Below are 25843 nucleotides of genomic sequence, written 5' to 3' on the forward strand. Positions count from 1 at the left end.
CTATAGCTGTGTAGTCTAGAATGCAACCCCCCCAGGTCATTCACCAGTGGAAAGTTGCATTTTCGTTTCACATTGTAAAATGCGTGGGCGTGCTCTGGCGCGGTCGACGTTCGCTTGCGGCGAGTTAGATGCTGAATATATAATAACATTTCACAGAATTACGTCTACATTTGAATTAATAATGCACTCTTAAATTATTTTTATTTTTATTATGAAGGCAACCTCGTTTTTTTTTTAATTTAAACTAACTAGAAGCATTTATAAACGTATTGAACTCTTACGTTACTTGGCTCAGTCGTATGCTAGACCAGTATTTAATCCACTATATAAGACAATGATAACACGCTATGCTAAATATATTTAATAAAGTTTAATTAATTTGCATTAATGATTTATCGTTTATTGACCAAATAGATCTCACTAATATAAAAAAAAATCCTTATATATAGTTTTTCATAAATCAAACCAATTGAAACTTATTAAATGACAAGTAAACATAATCTTATCTTGGAATAATTGATAGTATGTAAATTAAAACAGTTTTTAATCTAGTACAGTAATATCTCTGGTTGCATGACAGTCTCTTGACGAGGGTCATCAATCAGAATCGTTCAGTTATTATCCAAACCGATGGCATCCGTTATGTATCAAGTACGATCCGTCACGGAATTGTTTAAATGTTACGGCCTGTAGCAATTCCAGAGTGAAGTGGAAGAACATTTTAATTTAAATTTGTAACATGTTAAACTCTGTCTCAATATTTAATATGATGTATTTAAACTGTTGTTATTTTCGTTGATTCTCATTCAGAGCATACACCCGGCTTCCGGTGATATATTTGATAAATAATCTAATGGAGAGAGCTATTTCCTGAGCTCTTTGTGTACCATCGAATTCCAAGGAATTCGTGTGGTAGGTCACGTAAGCTTTACGAAATGAAACGCATTTATGTATTATGAACTTAGCTTATAGTTGAATATATATATAGTTTTATTACATATAAATAAAATTACGTGAGAGCTCCTCGGATTTTTTTTTATTCTATCAAAAGAACACTCCTTCAATTACTTCATATTCCTGAAATGATTACCGCTAATGACGGTTAACGGGTCTTAAAATTAACATTTTCAACATACAACTAGGAAATTATAGTGAACATGAAAAATGACTTTAAGGCGTGCAACATTGCAAATTATGATGCTCATATCAAAAGGTTGCGCAAAACAACTGCAGTACCTATAAATAAATAAGTAAAATTTTAAGTCTAGTTACACCACACACAATCTACAAATTATGAATAGACTGAAAATGGCCAGTAATCAAATATTATATGGAGGAAAATACCCAACAAGAATGAATTATTGAGTCATTTGTCTATTTGATACTAATTCCGTTAATCAAAATGACGAATTTGCAGCACAGGTGATGTAATTCAAGATTATCGGACGTTGCCTCGGTCACGTACAGACTCGGAGCAAGTTGAAAACGAGGGTGCTGTGAGGTCAACGACCCGGCCCTATTGGCATAATGGTTTGCTCGCGAAACGGATCCTGTATTATGCAATGGATGTCTGTAGTGCAATATCATGTTCTGGCTTTAAGAATTCATTCAACTATTCTAAGTTATTGCTCCAACTAGTGGTTTCATTACTTAGAAAACTATGATGAAAATGTTTTATTATTTATAAAATAAATTTAAACCGATACATTTCACGCAACAAATGGGTTAGAGACTTATATATGACTGACTGGCGAGTTTGATTGACGGTTGCGGAAAATTTTCATATGTATTGGACTTGAAACGACTCGTATCCAATACGCCGAATATTCGGTGACAATGATAGAATAGCCAAATAATGGTCGAAGGCTTTCAAGGTTTATTCGTATCATTCTCAACATTTCATCTGATACCTATATTGTGGGCATATATTAGAAATAACAAGCCCGTTATCTCGGGTTTAAAATGACATCACACTTAACCATGCATTGTCCGACCTAAATATGTTTACAAAATGTCAGCCTAGTCTATTGAAGAAACCTATAAAAATATCGAATTTCAAGATTCTATATAAAAAAATCAATGTAAGCGAAACTAAAACTGGTAATAAAAATATATTGTCTGACGGTTATAAAACATTTTGTAAGTAAATCGAGCCTTACAAGACACATACAATTAGTTACCAAGTACAAATTGCGAGCTAAGTATAAACAAATAGTTATATTTCCATATAACTTAATGCGAATACGAATGAATATAAAGTACGTAATTCACCTGTATTCTGATGTAGTCCATTCATAATATATTATAATAACAAAAAAAAACTCAATGTACATTTAAACCGCATCCATCAATCGAAAGATATTTCGTCATCCAGGTAGATATTAACTTCTAAAACACTGTGCAATTTGTAATAGCGCTCACCCACACCAGACAATAGTCGGACCGCCAGTTGTGTTTCCGCCTAGCTGAGAATACCTCTAATACAGAATAAGTACACGAGAAGCGTAATAAAAATTATACCGTCCTTGTATTAAGACCTATTGGAATAATCTGAATATTAATGGTATGTACTTACATTTTTGAGACATCTTATAAAGTCTAACTTTTTTAATGAAGTCCATAGTATCAGTTCATGCTTGCTTCGTGTCGTTGCATCATAATTAATGTATATTATTCTTACCTCTTCATTATAACTATGAAATATCTACTAGGATATATTTCCATTAAGTACGCCAGGGTCCATTAGCGTTAAGATCACGTTACGCGGCTAAATTGTGGAACAACGCGGCTTGATCGACGAGTATCTTATATCAGTATAGACTATAGCAGATTTATTGACATAAAACATTGAAATATTTTTGCATTTTTTCTATTTCCCAAACAGTTATACTAAATGCATAACCATGTTTAAATGTTCCATACAATGTCTTTATACAGATTACTACTTGTTACAACATCTTATAAAGATTACTTTTTATACCTTTATCTACATAACAGTACTCACCATATACAGAAATGCAGTAAAATAATATAGAGCCATAAATATGTAGATCAGCTATTATTGTATGGAATAATGTATGCAAATACAACGCGATTAACTGTAATTCAACAATAATATTGTATTTAGCAACTATAAGAAATAAGTTAAAAATAAAAATGCGTACATACTTTACGAGCACATTCGTTGTAAATTATAGCATTCGTATATTAGGTTAATTTCGTGTCACAATTTAAGGAATAATAATTCCCGAATTTTAAAAGTTCATTGACTCAATGTATATTTTCATGTTATTATAAATAATGTTAAATTGTCATTATATTCAATAAGTTTACTACATAGTGGACATTATCTTATTTTGAATAATCGCTTATCGAGGTCATTTCAGGAGTATTGTTGCAATACTTATCAACTATATAACAATAACACAAACTATTATGAGTGAGAATCACACGTCGGGCAATGATGTCGTGTTAATTGGTACGTGATCGGTCTTAACTTCTGTGTTAACGTTTCTTACTGAACGTATTCATGTTCTCAAAACCTCTCATCGTATTTATCATAGTAGTGTTCGTTGCACGACCAGTTAATCGTAGTTCAGGTTGAACGAGTCACGCGGTTGGTGTGCGCCGTCATACGATCTATCATTCGCGCCACAGACTTCGTCGCAAGCGTACACGCTAACATTTGCTTTGTAAATTCAGTTCCGATCAGCTGTTGGCTTCTCATAACCAACCGGCGTCCGTAACAGTTTAACAACAACTTAATAAACAAAATGGTAAGATCAAAGTGATATTATATGTGAGTGTACAGTGATTGACGTGAATGTGACACTAGTGTTAACAAAACATATCAATTGAATATAAAAGTTATATAGACGGTAGAATGCTAATAAAATGTGTTTTCGTCTTCGCATTTACGATACAAATATCTTGATTCTATATTAAATAACGTCTATAGTACAGATACACATAAAAGTGTTCCGACAATTCGATTCATATTTATTTCATCGCTTATCGTAAATTGCAATCTGATACGTATTTTATCTTTAATTCTAGTTTGTATCTGCCTCAGTAAAGCTATTTCCATACAATGAGTGTCATCGGTTATAACGTTCTGAACGCTGCGTTTGCATTCTGTAAATGAAGCTGGTGTTGTTTTTGAGATGCGCTAAAATTATCTGAAGCGTTCCCCCGCTGTCCTCAGACGATAGTTACATAACCACGCCAGCGACTGGCCTTGACTCCCGCGCCGATCACAGCCACGCCATTGGCTGTGCGATTCTTGATCTTCTAAACTAGAATACTATTGAACATATTGCTCAGCCAATAAAATTGCGACCAGTTCTCTATGTGATATAGTTAAATGGTCAGTTAACAGTGGGTCGATAATCTTGTTATGAATCGACATTAAAATATATATATTTGATAACAATAGTGTCGCATTTCGTTTAACACTTCGTATACACACTAATACTAGGGCACTTGTAACGTCTTCCTATTACAATGGTATAACTTATCAAGCGACCTTGAAACTGAAACGTAAATATTTATCATGATAGTATATTGTCTGGTACACCGCAGACTCCCGGCGTTCCTCTTAACATATGTCTTATATATCATAACATGTTATATTAAACAATTTATGCTCGATCAATATTATTCGATTTAAGCCATTAATTTTCCTGTATACAGTACACAGTAGTACAGTAACATAGTAAATCGAATTCAAAATTGAGACATTCAGTAATTGTATAATTTCTACAAAACTACGTAATATTCGTGCCGTATCTCTAAGAATGTTTTTTTTTTAAACAAAAAGTGAGTAATCGGAATAAATTCTAATTTAAAATGCATCTTATAATCATCGTACTTAATAACTGAATATTATAAAGTATTTTCTTGGAATAGCAATTTACATATATGCTATTTTATTTTTATAAAACATTTCGCTGCAAATGAAACTCTTTCAATGGAGTACATAATGTTGAGTTGAGCTGCCCATTGAACTGTATCACTGTCAAGGTCACGGCCAGCACAGCATCATAGGACCTTCCTTAACATTCGACGACTTTATTATCTGTGACATTAAGGCGGAAAGATATTCAAAAGTTCGTTCGACTTCTACGTTTAGACAGAATGTTGTCAGGTTATTTATGAGTGAATCGTTCAAGAAGTGGGAGCTTTGTATATAAAATGGTCAGACAGTCGGTAATCTAAGTGATGCCGGCGATCGATATAACAGTTGCCTCGTGGTTTCTTGCGCGCGCACGCATTCGATTTCACTACAATCCTTGTGAATGGCCGCCTTGAAATAAAGATAACATGGGGAGGTTTTCGGCAGGGGGTGAGAGAGCAAGGTTACTGTTACTACAATATATGCCTCTCTCTTAAACAGCCCACCATCCAATACGGCTATCCCATTCTAGCGTATTCACTTTCAAAACTATCTCGAGTAAATGAAATGACCTAACATACTCTTATTTGTGTTTCGTTCAATTGAAGTTTTTTGTTAACCTTCGAATTACATCATTATTGTTAAGTTCTCTAATAACAGAATTCTATAGCGGTAATTTTTGGTATTATTTTAAGATGCTATGTTGACATATTTTAATGTTTATGAAAACAACTGTTTGGTATGTTGCGTAACGTTGCCACTATCTGTATAATGAGTGTAACATTTCCATCACACACAGCATTTATAATATCTGTTAGGTTAATTATAACATGAACCCTTTCCTAATCAACATAATTGTTATCGTATGTCCATAGTCGGTCTCGTCGTCTTGTATTCAATTGACGTAAATGTATCCCTCAGAAACATACCCTAGGTTATCTCATCAGAATGACATTTTCTAGTTAATGGCGCACTTGAACCAATTTTATATAAACAGTCATGTATAATGATTAAATCTTTATTACGGAAGGTTTATTCCGTTAAGTCTAACGTCTGTTACAAACAATACATTTAACTTAATGAATATTCGCTACATTCATCTTCCGTTGAATAAAAAACAATTTAACTCAATGGAAAAAAACTTTAATTGATGACTGAATAGATTAGATGATCTTTCGTTTAAAGAGCGGCCTTGAGGTATTGTTGGCTCATTACTCGACCGCACATATCTGTATCAGCGACATTGGTACCTTGTTGCAATGTCACACACATTGTTTAACTCCAAACATTCGCTTACCTGCAAATGTAATTAACACCATAGGTATGCAAGACGTTCTTACACATATTGTTATTAATAATCGCGATCTGTAGACCATGTTGTATATGAAATGTGTTCAGTTTTAGTGCCACATCTATGTTGTGTTTGATTTGTTCACAGCGGTATCGAGTGCAAAGATGAGGTGTTCGCTGCACACCAAGTGCAGCACGCAGACTTGAAGCCTGCCGTGGCTCCGACTATACCAGAAGCTAATCCAGCACAGATTTGTGTGGCCACTGAACCATCTAACGGTGCTATAGTGGCCGCTGTCCTTCCAGAAGAAGAGCGCCCTGTACCCGTTACTGAACTTATATTTGCACCCAGAAAGAAGGAAATGAATAAAGGATTTCTCATGTTCTCTCCTGACGAGGGACTTACAAGTGAGTGGCAAACGAACTGCAAAAGCTTAGGTACTCATTGCTTGCTTTAGTGAAATTACTCATTAATAAATTTTCTTTTGCAACGCTGATATAAATTTTTCAGTGCTTAAAGACGAGCCGGAGGACCTCACACATTTGGCGCCGACGGCTGGAGATGCTTGCATTCCTTTAGAGAACAGCCCTTTTGACATGTTTGACGAATTCATTTTAAGTGACAATTATTGCAGTCTACTTGGTGACGACCTGACTAGTGGATCACCAGTAGATTCGTTGATAGCGGATTCCTTACTCTCGTCCCCAGAGCCACAGGTGCAGTATCTTTGATATGGCGATGTTATAGATAGAGAAACGGATCGTTTGAATATATTTGGCTCTTTTAGGAAACCGAATCATCGTGCGAACAGTCGTCGCTTCTGAACGAGTTGTCTTTGGATGCGTTTGATAGTAACAAGTCTGAGAATGACATCGACGATGGACATTCACCATTCATTCCCACTACTGATGAGCTTCCCCTTCTGGAGCCAGCAGTTATGTGGGGGGCTCTGCCTGACAACGTGTGTCAGGCTAGACCTCAACCGACTGAAGTTCAAAGCCCCGCACCAGCGTTGCAGCGCTTACTAGCAGCGCCACCGACCGGGCCACGACCGCAAGATCTCATCACAAATATATATTCAGATCAAGGTCAGAATTCAAATCATAATAAATTAACAAAATTAATACGAAAAATCTCAATGACAACAATCATTCCAGGTCTTATTCCAAGCAAGATATCAACATGGGACACTGGTGTTAAGCGTGTTTTGACCAAAGACGAAGAGCCTTCAGCGAAACGCGTGAAGCGTAGTCCGTCACCGACAACGAATCAGACCTCAAGCGTCCTTATGAACCTCCTGGTGAGCGGTTGTGATGTCGACGCGGGCTACATCTGTATAGTCCAAAGTCGGCCGCGGCATAAACTGAAAGCTTAAGACAGAGATACATTAGCCTCGTGACAGACTATCGGTTCATCGTACGCACGGATATATATTGGCAGTGTTGCTTAATTATCATAACATCAATTATCAATGTCCTATTAAAATCACGCAAGTGTTTTGACGTCACCAATTCACAGGACGGTGTTAGGTCGGCCGCTGCAATACATAACCGGCCGGTGTGTCTCCGCCATATTACTGTGATAATAACGACTCTGAACCCGAACCCCCCCTCTCTTGTATCGTGGCGTCGTTTAATGTGATATAACCGCGTCCATTATTCTACATCTGTGACAATAACATCTAGTGGCAACGTAATTGTCCCCGGCTCTATATTAAAGGACTTTTAATCTCGTGTACACAGACTATATAAATAGGTTTGTTCTACTCCTACCCTAGTTTTAGGTATACAATATAAATATACATATCTCTGTGGCTATAAATAATTTTCGAAGTGTCGAATCCTTTTTGAGATAATGGTTTATAATTAGACATATGTTTTTGCGATTGCTCTATTTATTTATGGTTACGTGTTTTTTTTTTTTGTATTTTAATAATGTTGTTATTACATTTTATACATAAACTGTACGGATGGTATGCTGTTATTGACATTCATAGTTTATTTAGCGCGGGTAGTTTGCAAGTTGTTCGACGTTTCGCATCAAACTGACATTAGTTTGACCGTTGTCACTGCCAAATCATACGAAGTACAACTTAGTGACGGTGTAGCTGTTTCTGTTGTGGTTTATAAATTTTATGTAAAAGTTTTAGCGAGAAAAGTATTTATTATATAAATTTGTGAACAGATATTGTGTTTCTATTATAGCTGCGGAATACTCGATGTACAGGATGTTTGATATCTTATAGTATATACAGTCGTAACTGATGTAGAGGAGTTGAAGCTGTTGTTTAGGTGTAAAGTCTTAATGTAGAAACGTGATGAAAACGAATAAGCATGAATGTGTTCTGATTAAAATTATTGAGATCACATCATTTTATGGTGCACATTGATTTTATTTATCTCAACCCCCCCCCCACCCCCTTTTCCCTCATCCTGTATTAGCTTTGGCTGGTTGGAATTAAACTAAACTTATATGAAGGTATAATTTTTTCATACATAACAATACATTGATTTAAATGTATTTCATTTAATTCATACGTATTATGTATGAATTAATATCTGAGTTGATATATATAATAGGAATTATCAAACTGATTATGTGTGTACCAACTATCAGCTTATATTTCTATACTATTTCCGCGTTTTAATCTTTATTATAACGTGATCAGTTTGTTTATTACGTCTTCGGGTAATATATGTTATACGATCAAAATTTATCAGAAATACTTTAATATTACTGTTGACAAGCGGCGTAGGAAAACATCGCGAGGAAACCTGGACTTATAATCAAGTTATAAGTTTGAAATCGATAGGCTGATGATTATGATTGTATAAAATATAATATAAAAAATATATAATAAATGCTAGTTATATATTATTCAGAGGAAGGTATCTAAAATTTGTTTATTTTTTAAACTTGACAAACGAGAATGGTTTAAAGCAAAATGAAATTGATCGGCTCTTAAATCACCACTCGGAATTTATTTACTTTCATATAGAATAATAATTATTATTAAATTTATAATTAAGGAACAGAGTTTCCGATTTCATTAATTAAGATTCAAGAGTCGAGTGATATTTTAAACATTACGTGAGCCTGCAAAATAACACATGGATAGTTTTTAACGAAAGATCTTTGAAATTATTTATTTCGGGCACGAAAAAAATATCTACGAGACTGTTACTATGAAAGGTCTTTGATAGTAATAAAAGGAGTTAAGTCTCAGTATCACGACCGGTTCAAACACTTTCCGATGGTCATAATTTATCGTGTTATATGAATTATAGTAAATTAAATTATTCAGAATCGTTTTTAGAATGCAGCGCCTGCGCACGGAACGGCTTTAAATTTTTTTTTGTTTTTCTCGTTCGAGCTGTTGGCCTTCGGATGTATAATTATATGAGATTCGGAGAAATTATCGACAAACTTACATCATACAGACCGTAGGTCAATGAACTTGTAATCAAATAATGTAAATTAATTAAAAATATATATAAGATTATCTGAAATAAAGTTATCTTTAGATATTTGTATGACTCAATTGAGAATTATGATTATGAAGGAAAAAAAAATAGCGTTACATATTAAAATTCGTTAAACGTGTCTTATAATGTTAAAATATTCTAAATTTAAATGTGATTTGATTTTCGAATATAAAGTTTAATCAGCACATCGTCATACTGGCAATGTAAAAGAAACGATGGTTACCCGAAAAAAAGGCTGGGCAAAATTAAATAGAATTCCGTCCCGAAATTGTAGGGATCGTTGTATGTGAAGATAACGAATAAAAGCCAAACAGAATAAAGATAAAACTGAGCCAATTTAGCTGCTGTGGGTTTGATGTTTTGCTATTAAAAAAAACTTGCATTAAATTTGGTTTTGCTTCAATAAAACACAAAAAAAAGTCTGAACTCATATGGTTAATAATATTTGTATTTCAATTAAATCCTGTGAACATTTGTCTTCGTAAAAATTATACCTCATTAACCGAATTCCAAGGTTAAAGCTAATATAAATTTTCCTTTATACCCAAAAATCAATCAATGTGCATTATCATTAAAATAAGGTTTAGTAGTTAATATATATCGATTACAATAAAATAGCTAAAATCTCTATGTTTCAGGATGTCCATAATAATGGAAAGACGACGAATCAGCTGCCAAAATATCAGATGCTAGTCACTCCACCGACAGCCTCGCCCCAAAGCCCAATCCGAAACATCCCGGTGCCGGTCATAAACATGATGCAGCCCAATCAGCAACTCCGAAACACGATAACCAATCAAATAAGCACAAACATATCAAATCCAATGTCCCCACTGACTTTAAACGTCGGAAGTCCATTATACTCCCTGCCATCAAGTCCAGCTATAAGTCCAATCCAAAGAGATCGCGTTCTGAGCCCCTACTCCACTCCCCAATCTTTATCACCCGCCGGTAGTTATCAAATGTACAGCCCGAATAGCAACATTCTCCTATCACCCTCCGGAGTAATGCAAGGTTATGATCCGTATTTGACGAATAAAATGCAAACTAGCCCCGGATATCCTCTCCAGACGTCAGATATGCTGATGGATTCCAACATCCAGCTGCAATCTGCCGACTTCTGGTCTGATTCTGAGATGCTGCAAGGCACGAGCGATCTCCTCACAGCATTCGACGACGTCAAATTGGTGTAAACGTGTGCTTGTTACGTTGTATTTTTATTGCGATAACGTTTATAACATCCTGTATTCGTCTTCACTATGAATTGACCAATTCGTTGAGGGAATAACATTCCAATGTTGTCGGTGCTGGATGTATAAACGTTGTCTCGATTTGAAATCACTGGAATGAATGCAGGGTCTTTTATAGTTAGATACCACAAGGATTCCACTTTCCACACGTAGTTACCTCACAAACCGTATATCTAACAAATTCTGGACTCCCCCGAGGGATCCTTATAGTGTTGTATAAATATAACCATCATGTACTGATTTTGATAATAATCTGTGGAATCCTCGGTGATATAATGTGACTTAGAATGGAATGGTTCGTTGATTTAAAAATAAATAGTTTTATATAAGGTTTGGGTGTTATTTTAGTGTCCACAACAACATACACGGACATACAGATTGAATATGTTAAAAAAAATTTAAAAACTATAACCATTTAAGTCTTCCATATACTTTATCGGTATAGTTATAACAGACAGAAGAAAATATTATCATAACACAATATTATGTTCATAGTTTTTTATAATTAAGTTTCAATTTTATTGTATGATCAAAATTATATACTCAGATAGATTAAGAGATCAATAGTTGAAAAAAAAATACCCCGGTCCCAATACATAAATTAATATACAATAATTAGTACATTACGGTGATTTAATAACAATCACTTTGCATTTGGCACTCGAATAAATTATATATATTTGGATATGTTTTTTATGAGCCTAAAATTAAATAATAATAATAATAGTCATCTGTTCATTATCTTGCACCTTACATATTAAGTACAATGTATACAGTCACAGAATAATTAAATCAATTGAATGCAATTTAAATTATAAAATCTCAATAGAATATTCATCTACAATAATAGATTAATAAGCTATGATTTATAGTTATTAATATTATTTTTTTCTCTACACTTATTATATTTCTGTTAGATCATTTTAAATAAACTATTTGCAAAATAATATGACAGTTATAAGTGTAGATATGTGTTTTTTTTTGTAGCTTCTAGTTATATTTCTATGGTTTTGCTCTGGAAATAGTTGATATACTTTTAATTTTTTTTTTTAATTGTTTTTTCTAACACTATTATTTAAATTTTACTGCCAATATTTCCTCACCTTTACTAATCGCTTTTAATTTTTATTGTATTGTATTAAAATATACTCTGTGCCATAGAGTACATAGTAAATATGTTTTATTATCTATGAAAGAAAAAATATCATCAGTCCACACATATATATAACATTTAAAAATGAATTGTAAAATGATACATAATAAAATCAAATTGTTTTATATATATTGAGATTAAATTTCGGTCCATAATGTGTTTTTTATTTGTCTCATAAAGGAAACCGTGATAATATACCTGCAATCTTTATTTCTAAGAGTTGAATTATCTATTTGTTAATGAAAACAGTAATGTAGAAATAAAATAAGCGATCCATCTGTATAATACGAATTTTAGTTAAACAATTCGATTATTAGTAGGGTAATCTGATTAATAAGGAAAGCTGTAATTTACTGGATTTAAAAATTGTATGAACCATAGATAGGGGCCTCAGAAAAACAAATGAGAAATTGATATATCTTTCCGGTAACAATCCCGAGCTAAGAGATATTCGGTATCTCAATTAGGGTAGATATTTTTAACGTATTCTCATCATCTCTAGCAAGAGTAAATATTTCCTATAAAAAGTCGTTGTCATATATGTTTTACAAATAGAAGCTAATAATTGACATAAACATAAAGAAATATAAGCAGTGCCCTATCGTTTTAAAAAACTGGCAGAAGCCATCTGTTAAGAAAAAGTTAAATCACTTTAAAGTTCTGCTTTGAATTAGTTTTTTTCGTTTGCTACTAGATGGAACATCTAAAAAAATATAATAAGTAAGTCAAGTTTATTAAGAACTCAGAAAAGCTAAAGGAGAACAACTTGATTAAATTGTTAATAATTTGTAACTTTTAATTTTAAAGTTACCTTTATCGCAAACATTTTCCAATTCCAATTTTAGCAATTTGATTAAAATTTATTGAACTTCTGAAATTTTACAGTGATTCTTTTAAAGTTTATTTTATTTAAACCAACTCTCATTTTAAAAACATAATATGTAGCACTAAATAGGTTAACTGCGTTTGAATTTAATAAGAAGGTTAGTTTTCAAATAATTAATTTGTAAATAAAATAAGATAAACTATAAACATTACAAAGAAAAATCTACTTAATATAGTATAATAAGTTATTTTTATAAATAATAACTAAAATACATTTAGATTTCAAATTTATTATTATTTTCACTAGTTTTACTTTTTACAAAAATGTAAACAAAACTAAAAAAAAACATTCCGTTTTAGGGTTATTTTGTTTATTTGTAAATTATACAGTTCACAATGATTCCTCTTTATAACTTTATTGACAATATATTTTGTAATGCATAAATGATTCGATTACTACTTTTATTAAAAAAAAAATATTAAAAATTTACAGTGCATAAAGTGACACTAGTCATCGTCCTTATTTTATCTTTGAATGCTTTTATAGTCTTGTAGTTGTCAAGTGTCAAAATATGTATTATTTTTAGTAACTGACAAACAGTTGACATTTATATTCGAATCAGTGGACTGTGGAGTTGTGTTAAATATTTTAATTTATGCAAACTGAGTCGAGAATAATAAGTGCTTTTATTTATTGTTTTAGTGAAATTATAAACAATAGCAATTTAATACTATCTATGGTTCCTGCTTTTATATAATTGTTTAACTCATCAGTGTAAATGGCTTCTACACCAAAACAAGCGAATGGTAATTCGCCGTCAAATAACGACCGCCCGGGTGGAAAACGGAAAAAATCGCGTAGTAAAGGGACGTTCTTGTCGAAATGGCTTGACAAAACAATGCGTGACATCCATGAACCGCCACCCAGCTTAGAAATGTATGATCCCTTCATGAATTCCAACATGTATCCTCAATTTTCTCCCGGCTTTAATCCATATAAATTTAACACGTACAGTTGTGCACCAGAGCCGATGTCTCTACCACCATTGCCCACATACTACAACTCTTTTATACCACCACCTTACTCTGACTATCCTAATTCAAATACTCAAGAAATGCAAGGCCGGAAAACGCTTCCTCGGCGGCGCAATGAAAGCAAAGTCGAAGAAGTAGCAAGCTTTCCAGCAGATAATATGAACCAAAAATCATATCTGGAACTGAAACATTTCTCGGACAGCCAGGATTTTGCAAGTCTACCTCCTATTGTGACATCAATGGCGGATACAAATTCAAACTGTGATTTCCCGGAGCGAAATGACAAAGAAGATTCAAATAACACAAGAAGATTCAGTGACCCCTGTGTGAGGGGTTTGCCTGACGCTGAGAGGCAAGCTAATGGTGATGCAGACTCAGATTGTTCTAGTTCTGGTCTGTCAGGAAGTCAAGTGGGTAGCCGACTCTTAACCTGCCTTTTGGATCAAATTGCATCACTAAAAGCAGCCAATGGTAGATTGACGAAAGAATTACAGGACACTAGAGGTGAGTACTCATTGATTTAAATAAACATAATGTTCATTTTATAATTGTTATTAACTAGAATTTTTTGAAATCAAACTCGGTAATTTTCTAGTCTTCTTGTCTCATACTGTGATTCACTATTTCCTTTTTGATCATGTTTTTTTATATATATTTAATACATATATTAGCCTTCCTGCCCACTTTCTTATAACTATAATATTATTTTAATATCACATTGCCCACACATTATCTCAAGATCATATAACATGATGAGACAAGGTCACAAATATCATTTGATTTGTTAACAATACTAATGCATTGAAGCTTTTTTTTATTGTTTTCGTGTAATGGATACTTTGGAATTGAGATCTTTTTTATATTTTTTTTAAATTTTTAACTATAATACTTATAGGTACAGTCGAAAAGTTGTTAAAAAAATTATATATACTTTGTGAGGATTTTTTTTTCTTGTATATTATACATAATTTACTCGTTTAAAATATTTACAGTGAAATAACATTTTAATTTAAGGTAATTTAAGAAGATGAACATATTTTCTAATACCCTAAAGTATGTCCTGTAACATCTTTGTGTAGTTTTTAAATAAGGTTTTAAGTACAGTGAAATCTTTTTTATATTTTATTACAGCTGAACTAGATAATCTGAGGCAGAATGGTTATTTTCCTAAAAGCTCAGGAAATTTGGGAGCACCTAATCTTAACAGCAATGGTAAGATTTATATTATTTAGTACTCAACAAATATATAATAGATGACATACATAATGTAATAAATACATAATAGTGGAGAAATACCTAAAAAGATTTTATTTAAAATATTTAAATCAATGAAATTTTATACATAATAATAAATTATAATAAATTTTTGTTATTAAAATTATTATTCTTTATTTCATTGCCAAGTAGCTGTTTAATAAACTGTCTTTACTACAGTACTAAGTAACTCGTGATTAGAAAGTAAGTGAGACAATATATATATATACCTGTTACAAGAAAAGTGTCTATGTCGTGTGTTCTACATTTTCTTATTTTTCCCCACTAATACGTAACTGCTAATATGGCTGTTTTTATAATACTTTTCATCATAATAAGCTCACGTAACTACCTAATTGTAGTACATGAATCATGACGGTGATATTTTAATTGATAACGTGCATACTGTAAGTTTTAAGTTACAGATGTAAACTCATACTTAGGGTTATTTATTGATATAGTATTTCTATTCGATTTTTGCAGTCCTCGACCTAGTCTGATAACCTTGTCGGCGTGAGATTATCGAATATATATATATATATACTTATTAAATGCTTTTCTCAAATGATATTTTTCAATAATTTCTCCCACGATTTGAAAATAAACCAATTTATAAGGTATTTTTTTGAACGAACAGACGACGATAAAAATAGTTTCCGCTATTATACATTGAAAGTTTATCAGACAGTTATTTAAGATAGCTTTATTGATTACCAATTGTTTGGTGTACTCATAATTCGTGACGTTTACAATAAAACAGTTAACCTAACGGTTTCTTTACAATATGATTACAGAAAGTTTTTAAGAACGTGAAGTTAATATTGATATATATTTTTTTAGTACTTCAATATGCAACGTTGCGTTTTTTTAAATATCGAATGTAATCTTTTTAAAAACCGTATTTTTTATGTTACTGCGTTAATTATCATGTTATTAAAAATAATGAAAGGATACAGAATAAATAAAATCGTTGTCTGTAACCGTTAAAGCAACATGCAGTCATTTATGTGAACGTCCGTTAGCAAACCATAATGTTTAGTTAGTTAATACAATTATAGTATTACTTTAATAACTCTTATATTAATTTATATTTTAGTATTTTATAAAATTTTCACTCGTAAATTATATTTCTCGTTATTCATGTAATCAACCTTGGAGAAAAATATAGATATATATGTATATATATACATTTTAAGCCTAGTTATGGACAATAAGTTAGTAGAAACTCGTCACGTAACTTCAACAGGACGACCTGTCATCGGATTTATAGTTAATTTTTTGACAACATTTACACATTTAGTCCGAGTTTGAAACGACGAACGGAAAGCGAACTAAGCTAAATGTAGACATGAAAGGTGATACTGATGGTATTACTTATAACTCGTACTAAGGGAAAAGCATTTTAAACGACTTTTATGTATATCAAAATGTCTGGTGCTTTTTAACTAAGTTAAACTAGGAGCTGTTTTTCCGGCCTCTCTTAGAATTTTTCATATTTTTATGCAATTTAATTAGGTAAATATATCTTAAGATTTTATATCTTCTCTATTATCTTGCTAGCTAACTGCGACCTCGTCCAAGTTCTTCAAGGGCCTCGGAAATGAAGCTTAGATGATTTTTACAAATTATATCTCCAAAACTAGAGACTGGGTTCATAGATTTTGTTTATACATCCGATTATTACTAATTTGTATAACATGAACCGTTATCACGTTGCAGTAATTTAAGAGCATTGTTTGTCAAATGCCATAAATTACCGTCTTTAAATAAAACCTCCGCTGCAGTATACTATAGGAAATGACACAGCTTATAACAGTATCCTAGCACGAGTTCAAATAGCGGAAATTACTGTCAGTTTCAAAGTTTTTCATTCACGAATCGTCACACATAGTAACAACGGAGGTATATGGATTAGGACTAAATATTCTTAGTTAGCTGTACTGTTGTTTTATTTTGTGCTTATTTACGATAACTACTAAACCCATTTGTATTGAGTTTACAGTATTATAAATGTATTTATTGTAGAGTTCGTGAAGATCTGAGACGATTGAAATTTTTCACGGTCTCACATTACTATTAATTTTCTGTTGGAAGTGGATATACCATTTGTCATAATATTTTTTATGTACAATTTGTATGTATGTGTAAATTTCCATAACAAGGTATGTACTCGCCCGGGTGTGTCGCTGATATGGTCCGGGAGATTCGAGACGCTACCAGGATCAGAGAGGAAGCAATGTACGCCAGATTGAGAGCCATGCTCGTTGAGAAGACAGACGTACGTATTATACATACAAATATACGATAATCTAGAGACCTGACTCTCATATATCGTTTGGTTAAAAATTTCCATTTGATCCGAGTCAAAATGTATACCAAATAAACTGTCAGATAAAGCAATATAATGTGTACTAGCTTCTGTGTACATACATGGAATAGTGACAGGAACAGGAATACTGCTGACATGTCACATTTTTAACCTTTGAGCAAGGTCCGTACCACTCGAACTCTTTAGATATGATTGAAATCTATTTAGGTGAGTTTAATACAAACAATACGCTTATTATAAGTTTCAATCGTTACACAACAAACGGAGATATAATAGTTTTTCAATATAGTATCAATGTTGTTGACTAATAAACGTGAAACGCTCCGTATTTAGTGACGATGCTAACTTATAGTAAGCCTATTGGTATTTAGCGTCTGATTAAACCATTCGTTTCAGTGGACGCTTTCGCGTTTCAATAATTCATTACGCTGTCAGATTAGAGAGTGAGTATTAAATACGGTTTAACGTAAATAACGCACAGTGACGTGAATAACGTAGAAATACTTGGGTGTGATCGTTTGTCCTTTCGTCAGTATTCTGGATAAACGCCAACAGTCACTTATATAACATTAAAATTATTTATGTGTATATTTGTTTCAAGTATATTATGTATCTGTAATTCTCTTATAAGCATCATTGTTATAGCTTCGTATCAAGATGTACAATTCTATCTCGCTATCTATAGATAATGTTATCTAAAAAAATAACCTGTCATGCGATCAGAAATTGGCAAACCGATTACATCGTTAGTAAAGAGACTGACTGTAAATAAAATATTTTTTTCTTCCAAGCAGGTTTTCATGAAAAATAACTATACGTATTACTAACAACAGTATAATGTGAAAATTATGTTAAACCAAACAAGGCCATGTCAATAATTTACGCAATATTTTTATATTGCGTTATCGTTGATAAAATCAATTTTTTTTTACTATTCAAATATACCTACTAATGCAAGATTTGAAATATGATTTTTAAACGTATTAAGAAAATACTTCTTTTATTTGTGTAATTAATTTGTTACAGAGCGGATTATCTTCAACCGAGTCGAAGCTGGCTGAGAGAACTCTCGATGAAATAAAGGTAATTTAATTTTTCGGAATAGCGCCATCTAGTAATTAAAAGCGATAACAAAATATAGCGGTAGATGGCGCTGTTCATTTTCTGTTCAGTATTAGTTTAAGCTGGTTCACTATTTTGTTTTGATGGTATCGAAGAGATGGCGCTGTATTTGTCTATATAATAAGTATATTAATGCATATATTTTATCGATTGTATTCTTTCTATATCTAAATATTTTTGAATTAAATATCAACTTTAAAATAATTTAAGCAATATTTGTTAGTGCACAAGTTATATACATAAGATTTTTTTAGTTTGCAAGTGCTCAAAGTAAGAAAAGAAAATATTTCTCTGAGACATGGTTAATGGACTATAATAAGAATCATAGAAGAAAAAAATCATATCTATCAAAATTATATAAAAAATATATATATATTAATTTCGACAAATATAAGAAAAATAACCTAACGAAACCCTCCGTCGGAATGTAACACAAATACTCAACAATTTTTTTTTTGTTTTTATTCTGTACTATTAATGTATATTTACACTGTGTGGGTGGTCGTGAAGTGCACTCGTCGGTCTGTCCGTCACAGTTCTTGTGCGAAACACCTCAATAATACGTAGTAATTGACGTGTCTCGTGTCAATTTAACATACATTTTTCTTTGTCATATTATTGTAAATCGCGCTTTAATAGAACCGCCATTACGCCATATTGAATTTTACGTCAAATGCGTTGTGGTAAGTGGAAAGACGTTATTTTTAACGAACAGTTTGTATTTTTATTTCTGTATTTCGTCTTATCCGTGTTTGTTTTGTGTTTTATTGAATAATTGTATTTTATTAATTGGATTACGTTTAGAGGGTGGTGGTATTATAAAATCAGCGTGTGCCGTCAAACGTGGAACGCATCGATTCATCCCGACCGGCTGTATACGTGCGATCCAATAGTTGAATACGGCTACAATCACACCGTCACGTCGTTTTAAAATAATCTATTAATAATTAAATAAACTCGTATATTTGAAGTATTTTTTATCGCATTCTTAACACTTTGTGAAATGATCGAAAATATTATAATGGATAAAATGTTTTTAATTTTTATTTTTTAATTTCATCTACAAAAATTTCATACTTTAGTTTATTGATGAAAAAATAGTTTCGTTAAATACAAACCTTGCCACGTTTTTGATTATAATGAACATCGTATTTAAGCGAAATATCCAAGTAAAGTGAATTGCTAAATAAAATTAATAATTGTTTTTATATCGGTGCAAATGCGTTTCGAATGTTCAGTATTTTGTAGTCTTTACCGGTTTCCCCATCGGGCATTTGAAATATGAACGGGTGCGTAGGGCGGGCTGTGTCAATATTGGCAGATGTGAGTGGATGGCTGCAGCGAGGCGCCACCCCTGGTGACGTCACATACCTTCCACATTCACTACCAACATGACGGATGTGCAGTCATCATTGTAGCGCCCTTTCATTATTACAATGTTGGTACAAATGAACAAAACTTATAAATCAAGCGACAGCTATTATAATCCGCCATTTTGATTTCTGTAAATCATTTTAAAGATTAAAATTATGAAAATATATTCAGACGTTTCTATGAACATCAGTTGGAAGTAATCGAAATCCTCGATATTCTGTTACGCGACACTCGGTTAAATGCCAGTCGGTTAAAATCTCAATAACCGAGATTATTTGCGTTTAAAATTCTCGCTCGCGCATCGTAATGAGTTAATTGCGTGCAAAAACGTTCGCACCATGGCTATAATGCAGTAGGCTCGCTAAATATACGAGACGTTAATAAAACGTGTTTCATGTTCTGTGAAGCTAGCGCGTACTATAACTATTATATATAAATAGCCATGAGTATGATGGTACCGAGTATTATTACGTAAACGAAAAATACGTATTAACATAAAGAAATGTAAATAATTTTTCGTTTAGACAATTACCAGTGAATACTTTGTAATGTAACTTATATCGCTCGTATGTTAAACTTTGAGAATGACGAAAAAATTACTTCGTTTCCATATAAAAAAAATATTTCTACACAAATAAATATGAATCCTGTGATGTTTAGATTAAACGAATAAAATCATTATAAAATAGAGATGGTTAAAAAAAAGACATTTCAATTACAGTAAATAATAAGACCGGCGCTAGTATAAATTCAAAATGAATTGGTAAGTATATATATGTATATATATATATATATATATATATACATATATATAAAGCTATTTATTTTAAGTTTATAATATACAGTTTTTGAGTCGTACAATTGATACATAGAAGACATTAGTCATCATTTATAATAAACATGTTAACGTATATACTGCAACGTATAAAATGAATTTAATTTAATCAATACACATTATGTTCATAATCACCACAATAAGTTCACCTGTACATGATAATAGATACTCCAGTATTGCCTAGTCCTTGATCAGGTCTCGCGCCGGCCGTGTCCCCGCATACATTACATGCCCAACTAAACATTGTTCTACCTCCAAGGGAAATATATTACACATAAGTAGCGTAGATAAGCTTCGTAGGCTTGAAAAAAAACTATACACTAAACAAACATATAATATATATATATATATACTTCTACATGAGATGAGAGACACATAAAAACTCTTAGCTAATATATTTATGTACTAATGAAGAAGTCGAATTCTTTCAAGATATTATTATTAAATTTTTATCATACTTATATATAAATATTTTTGCAACTTATATGATATACACTTGTCTTGTAAAACGTACCTGTATATATTTCATATTCGTACTTATTATTTGCGTGCGTGTCTTATATTTTAGTTATTACGTTTTGTGAACCCTCGCGTAGCTCGCTACTATAAAGGGTATTGGAATTTTGTTAAGGCTCTAAAATTTTAATGCACGGACATTTTATATTCAATATATTTTATGCGATTATAAATTTTTTGTACTTGGTAATTGTTCTACTCCCTTCAACTGATGACTAATATTTTTTTAATTCGCTCGCATATAATGCTATCAGGAATGTAAGTCATGTCGAAAAACATGGAAGGGGTTAGAAAATAGACGGGGATTTTGTTATGAGAAAAATGTAACGTGAACTCATCCATACTAGTTATTTGCCTCGAATTCAAATAAAACTTTTAAGTGTTTAATAAATAGATATAGTAAGCAATCAACAGCGCCCTCTATAATTGTGGAAAAAATATACGAATATAGTATAGCCAATATGAGCTAAGCTATGTTACTATGGAAGCAAATCATTTTAATATGTTTTCTGATTTATTTCCATATAAAAGGCTCAGTCCAAGAATTAAAGGCAAAAAAATGTAACAAAAATTAGAAGAAAAATCATTTGATTGGTTAGAATTCAAAACATATGTTGATTTTTTCTTCATTAAACAAAGATTATATTAGGCTTGTTAACGAATTTCTCAATACAATTAATCTTTAGCTATATAGATTTACAATGCTTTATGTGTAATAATTGTTATCTGAAACAGGGCTCGTTACGCGCCTGGGAGGCCGACAAACGACTCATGGTGGACAAGATCCTTAAACTAGAAGACGAACTGAGACATTTAAGACTGAATGGGTGAGTAGACGTTATATAGGGACGAAAAAAATATACAAATTAAACTAGAACAAAAAATAACGAGATGAGAGTTTCGTTAAACCCAGATACACTTAAACAGACTGTACACATTTTTTATTTTATAGGATATATTTTATTTTAAAAGAATTGTATATCTTTCTATATCTCACGCGATACCTGCGTTCGTGTAGTTTGGACGGCGAAACGCGCGTGAACGGCAACGATGAAGACGATCGTACGAGATTACGACGCGAACTCACAGAGATGAGGAGATCGAAACAGAACGCGGAAGAACACTCTCACAAGTCAGTACAGCGGTTACATGCACACGTGTAGTGACGCACGTAGTTGGACGTTAGAACTAATTTATAATTTGTATAGATATTTACATAGTATTAATGCATGAAAACCCTTAAAAACTATGAAGCTTCCAGCATAAGTGGTTTGGAGTTTAGTTGATATAAACACACCCACTAGATGTATCGTAATTATCTTCCTACCTTCAATGTAATACATTTTTAGCTTCCGCACTATCATAGTTTGTTTTTTCAGATGGGATACTAATATCAGTTTTTAACAGATGTCGCCGCTGCCAGTGTAAGCGAAGTATATATTTTGTATGTAGATAGTTGTGACGTCACTATATTTTAAGACTACCCTCACTTGCAGATTGGAACGTCTCGTGACGCAGTTGCTATCGAAATTCAACGGTCCTCAGGTGGCGAACGGAGAGGATTCATTGCTGAGCGAAAATGAAAATGACATCCGACCCAGACGTATCAGCTCGTCCAATTCAGCTAAATCCTTGACTAATCTCACGAATGTCCTGTCCAATAATAATTTGTCCAACACAGCCAATTCGGGTTTCTTCGGCCCGGTTACTGATTTGTAGCGCACGGCCCTAAGGCAGGTTGCCTGTTACATTGCCAAGGATTTTATTAGATCTCTGATACAATTTGTCTGATCATTACCAAGTTATTCTCTTGAGATAATTTACTCGAATCTCACTTCGGATCGCTCTGAAATAAGAATACAGAAAAAATATACTAGCCAAAATGATTTGTGTGAAGAAGCCAGTGTTGTGTAAACCAAATATTAGTTAGTATTTTCCAGTAACTAACAGGTTTGAAGGCGTCTAGTACTTATATCGAATCTGAAAGCTCATTTGGACTGTGATAGAGAAATCACTATGAAAACCCCAAAAATTTAATTAAAAAAAAATTACGTTCCTAATAACAAAGCAATAATATGATTTTTAATAGAAAACTAACTGAACTAATTAATATTTAACTGCACAAATATATGCTACAAATATGACATTATACGTACTCGTATAAATTTTTGGTTTGTTTTGGTTTTGGTTTGGTTTGTTTGGTTTGATATAGTGAAATGTAATACAATCCGCTCCCTTCATATTCACCTGCATTAAATATAAGTAAATTTACAATAATTTAGAGTTATGAAAAATAATTAATAGGCGTAACTTTATAGGAAGGTAGAAACAAAACCTTAGTCGACCTACAGACTGCTCGAAAAATATTGATTATTATAATAATTACATCATAAGATTTAGATATTCGTTAATTAATAATTTTAACGAGATAACGATTGGTTTTTGTTTTTGTTAAAGAAAAAAAATTTTTTTTTTTGAACATTTCTACATGTCATGTTTTAATGAACGGACAAAGGATATTTTTATTTCCTTCCATCAACAAGGACAATAATTTCATTATAATTATCATTAGGAAGCGATTTCTGTAATTTTATATATTTTTTTTGTTTGTGTGTGATATACATTGGTCTCTCTATGTGTGTGCTTCTGTGAAAATGTCCTAATACTCAAAATAGTTAGATATATTGAAGTTCTTACAGGAAATATGTAGGAATAGTTATAGTGATGTAGGTTGTAACGTAGTATTTTTAAGTATCGTAATATATTTTGATTATTGAAATTTATAATAAAAAAAAAAATACAATTTTATTTACCTTACATTAGCTTTCTGTCACATCTAGTCTGTAAGCATTTGTCATTCTTGTCCTTCAATATTAATTCGACTAACATCTATATAAAGATGGCTTAAACAACGCGAGTCTGTTATAACTATTTAATGATTCGCTCGTAGCGACCACCGATACATGAGTATATTATAATTTCAACTTTTATACCAAATTTTTTTAATATAAGTAGGTTAAACACATAGGATTAACTTATTAATAAACTTTAGTATGTAAATGTCACGATGTTTGTTATGAAAAAAAAAAGTATTTATATGTCAATGTCACTATTACGTCGATTTAAAGTGACATTTGCATATAAGTACGCTAGATACTTATCTGTAATATAATATAATCTGTGGTGCCTTAAACGTAATTATATCCGCCCGTTTATTTTTTATTATATAAAATAATATGTTGTATTTCGTGTGCCATTCGCTTGATTCAATGTTTTATCGCTATTTTTACAGCTGATTACTTTATTGTATTATATGTCATTTTATTTTTTAACATAATAAACTACCAAAAATCACCAGCACTTTCAATACTCAATACAGTTTTTTGTTTTTCTGTAATGTCACATAACACGTTATGTAAAGGTTTTAATAAAACGTAACAATATGTCCGTGTATAATTTATAATGTCACAAACAAAAGAAATGTTGTTTAAATATAGACTACGACCGGTGGTTCAACTGCTTTTTAACCCTTGTGTGCTGGGGTGTTGTTTTAGAGCGTTTTCAATAAACGCTAAATGCGCAGGCGCACGCGCCCGCCGCGTGGCGGATGGGTGGGAATATCCGTTCTGTTTTGTGGGAAATCATTTGATTGTCTCATTACTGGGGTAATTAGTTATCTGTTGTTTTAGGCGTCTGTGACGTCATCACGCTTGATAAACGCCACCAAAAAAGATCTATAAATGCTTTGAAATGGCCTTCCTTGTTATCACATCGTATACATTCATATATAAACTTACCGAGGAAATTAAGTTGACAGAATTCTTATGTTATTCTTATAATTTAATAAATTTCACAAACAGTTTATAGATTTTTCGATATATTTTCATTTTTCTCCCATCAGCTTCATGCGCTCGGTGCAGACAACACAGGTAATGAGTTGGCAACATAAAGCTCATACTTAATAAGCGGAAACAACCGCTTCATAAACGACTGGAGTTTTCATTTTATATTTTAAATAATTAAATATAAAGCAGACAGATCAAATATTCAGAGACCGCAGCGACAAATTGGGCACAAATCAATGGCGGCTGCTCGCGGCGAGCTAAAAAGCGACCTCATTATTGTACATGAATTAATCACACTTGTCGATTGTGGGTAGGGATGACATGTTTATCGATAATAATGCGAGAGGCTGAGAGAACATAGTTTGTATATAATGTACAGAAGCTATATGTTCATATCAGAATTAATTTCACTAATATGTACGTGACATATTAGTCAAATTCGCGTGTATATAAATACTTTTTATCTCTATGGATATAAAAATAGACTGAATAACCTATTTTAAGTTAAAATCGATTTTCAAGCTAAATTACGTCAGGTAGAGTAAGAAAATTAACAGATGTGTGTAGTATAGAATATAAATGTACTTAAATAGGAAATTGTAAATGATATTCATGGTAAATACATTCATAATATA

At 32.2% G+C, this 25843-nt stretch overlaps 2 protein-coding genes across 8 annotated transcripts in view; both read left to right on the plus strand.

Moving 5' to 3' along the window:
- The window catches only part of LOC116773175 (hypoxia-inducible factor 1-alpha), a 57605-nt gene extending 45377 nt beyond the window's left edge, over nt 1-12228 (plus strand). For 4 of the 5 annotated variants that reach the window (XM_061528570.1, XM_061528568.1, XM_061528571.1 and 1 more), the window contains exons 8-12: nt 6333-6622; nt 6696-6901; nt 6973-7273; nt 7343-7485; nt 10309-12228. In XM_061528570.1, the coding sequence (XP_061384554.1) occupies nt 6333-6622; nt 6696-6901; nt 6973-7273; nt 7343-7485; nt 10309-10863 (1495 nt within the window). In that variant the 3' untranslated portion in view covers nt 10864-12228. The remainder of the gene's footprint in view (nt 1-6332; nt 6623-6695; nt 6902-6972; nt 7274-7342; nt 7486-10308) is intronic. The other variant, XM_032665577.2, reaches the window with a different exon arrangement.
- A 1276-nt stretch (nt 12229-13504) lies between these two features.
- LOC133320375 (uncharacterized) lies at nt 13505-24806 on the plus strand. 3 transcript variants are annotated; one of them, XM_061528574.1, is made up of 8 exons: nt 13505-14437; nt 15065-15145; nt 17350-17465; nt 18543-18599; nt 22099-22190; nt 22382-22495; nt 22743-22787; nt 22860-23000. In XM_061528574.1, exons 1-7 carry the CDS (start codon nt 13678-13680, stop codon nt 22765-22767), a joined length of 1245 nt encoding a protein of 414 aa, XP_061384558.1. In that variant the 5' UTR covers nt 13505-13677; the 3' UTR covers nt 22768-22787; nt 22860-23000. The 3 variants fall into 3 exon arrangements, with proteins under 3 accessions (XP_061384558.1, XP_061384557.1, XP_061384556.1); XM_061528573.1 differs by lacking the exon at nt 22860-23000 and having other exon boundaries at nt 22382-22544; nt 22743-22761; XM_061528572.1 differs by lacking the exon at nt 22743-22787 and having other exon boundaries at nt 13506-14437; nt 22860-24806.
- The last annotated feature ends 1037 nt before the right edge of the window (nt 24807-25843 follow it).

The sequence above is a fragment of the Danaus plexippus genome, assembly GCF_018135715.1.
Source record: "Danaus plexippus chromosome 18 unlocalized genomic scaffold, MEX_DaPlex mxdp_20, whole genome shotgun sequence".
NCBI classification, from domain to species: Eukaryota; Metazoa; Arthropoda; class Insecta; order Lepidoptera; family Nymphalidae; genus Danaus; species Danaus plexippus.

What these genes read in the sequence shown, in the direction of transcription:
- LOC133320375 (XM_061528572.1), top strand. Translation starts at nt 13,678, where the DNA reads ATGGCTTCTACACCAAAACAAGCGAATGGTAATTCGCCGTCAAATAAC. An exon ending in AGAATTACAGGACACTAGAG is followed by an intron (nt 14,438 to 15,064) that starts GTGAGTACTCAT and finishes ATTTTATTACAG; the next exon opens with CTGAACTAGATAATCTGAGG. An exon ending in TGCTCGTTGAGAAGACAGAC is followed by an intron (nt 17,466 to 18,542) that starts GTACGTATTATA and finishes AATTTGTTACAG; the next exon opens with AGCGGATTATCTTCAACCGA.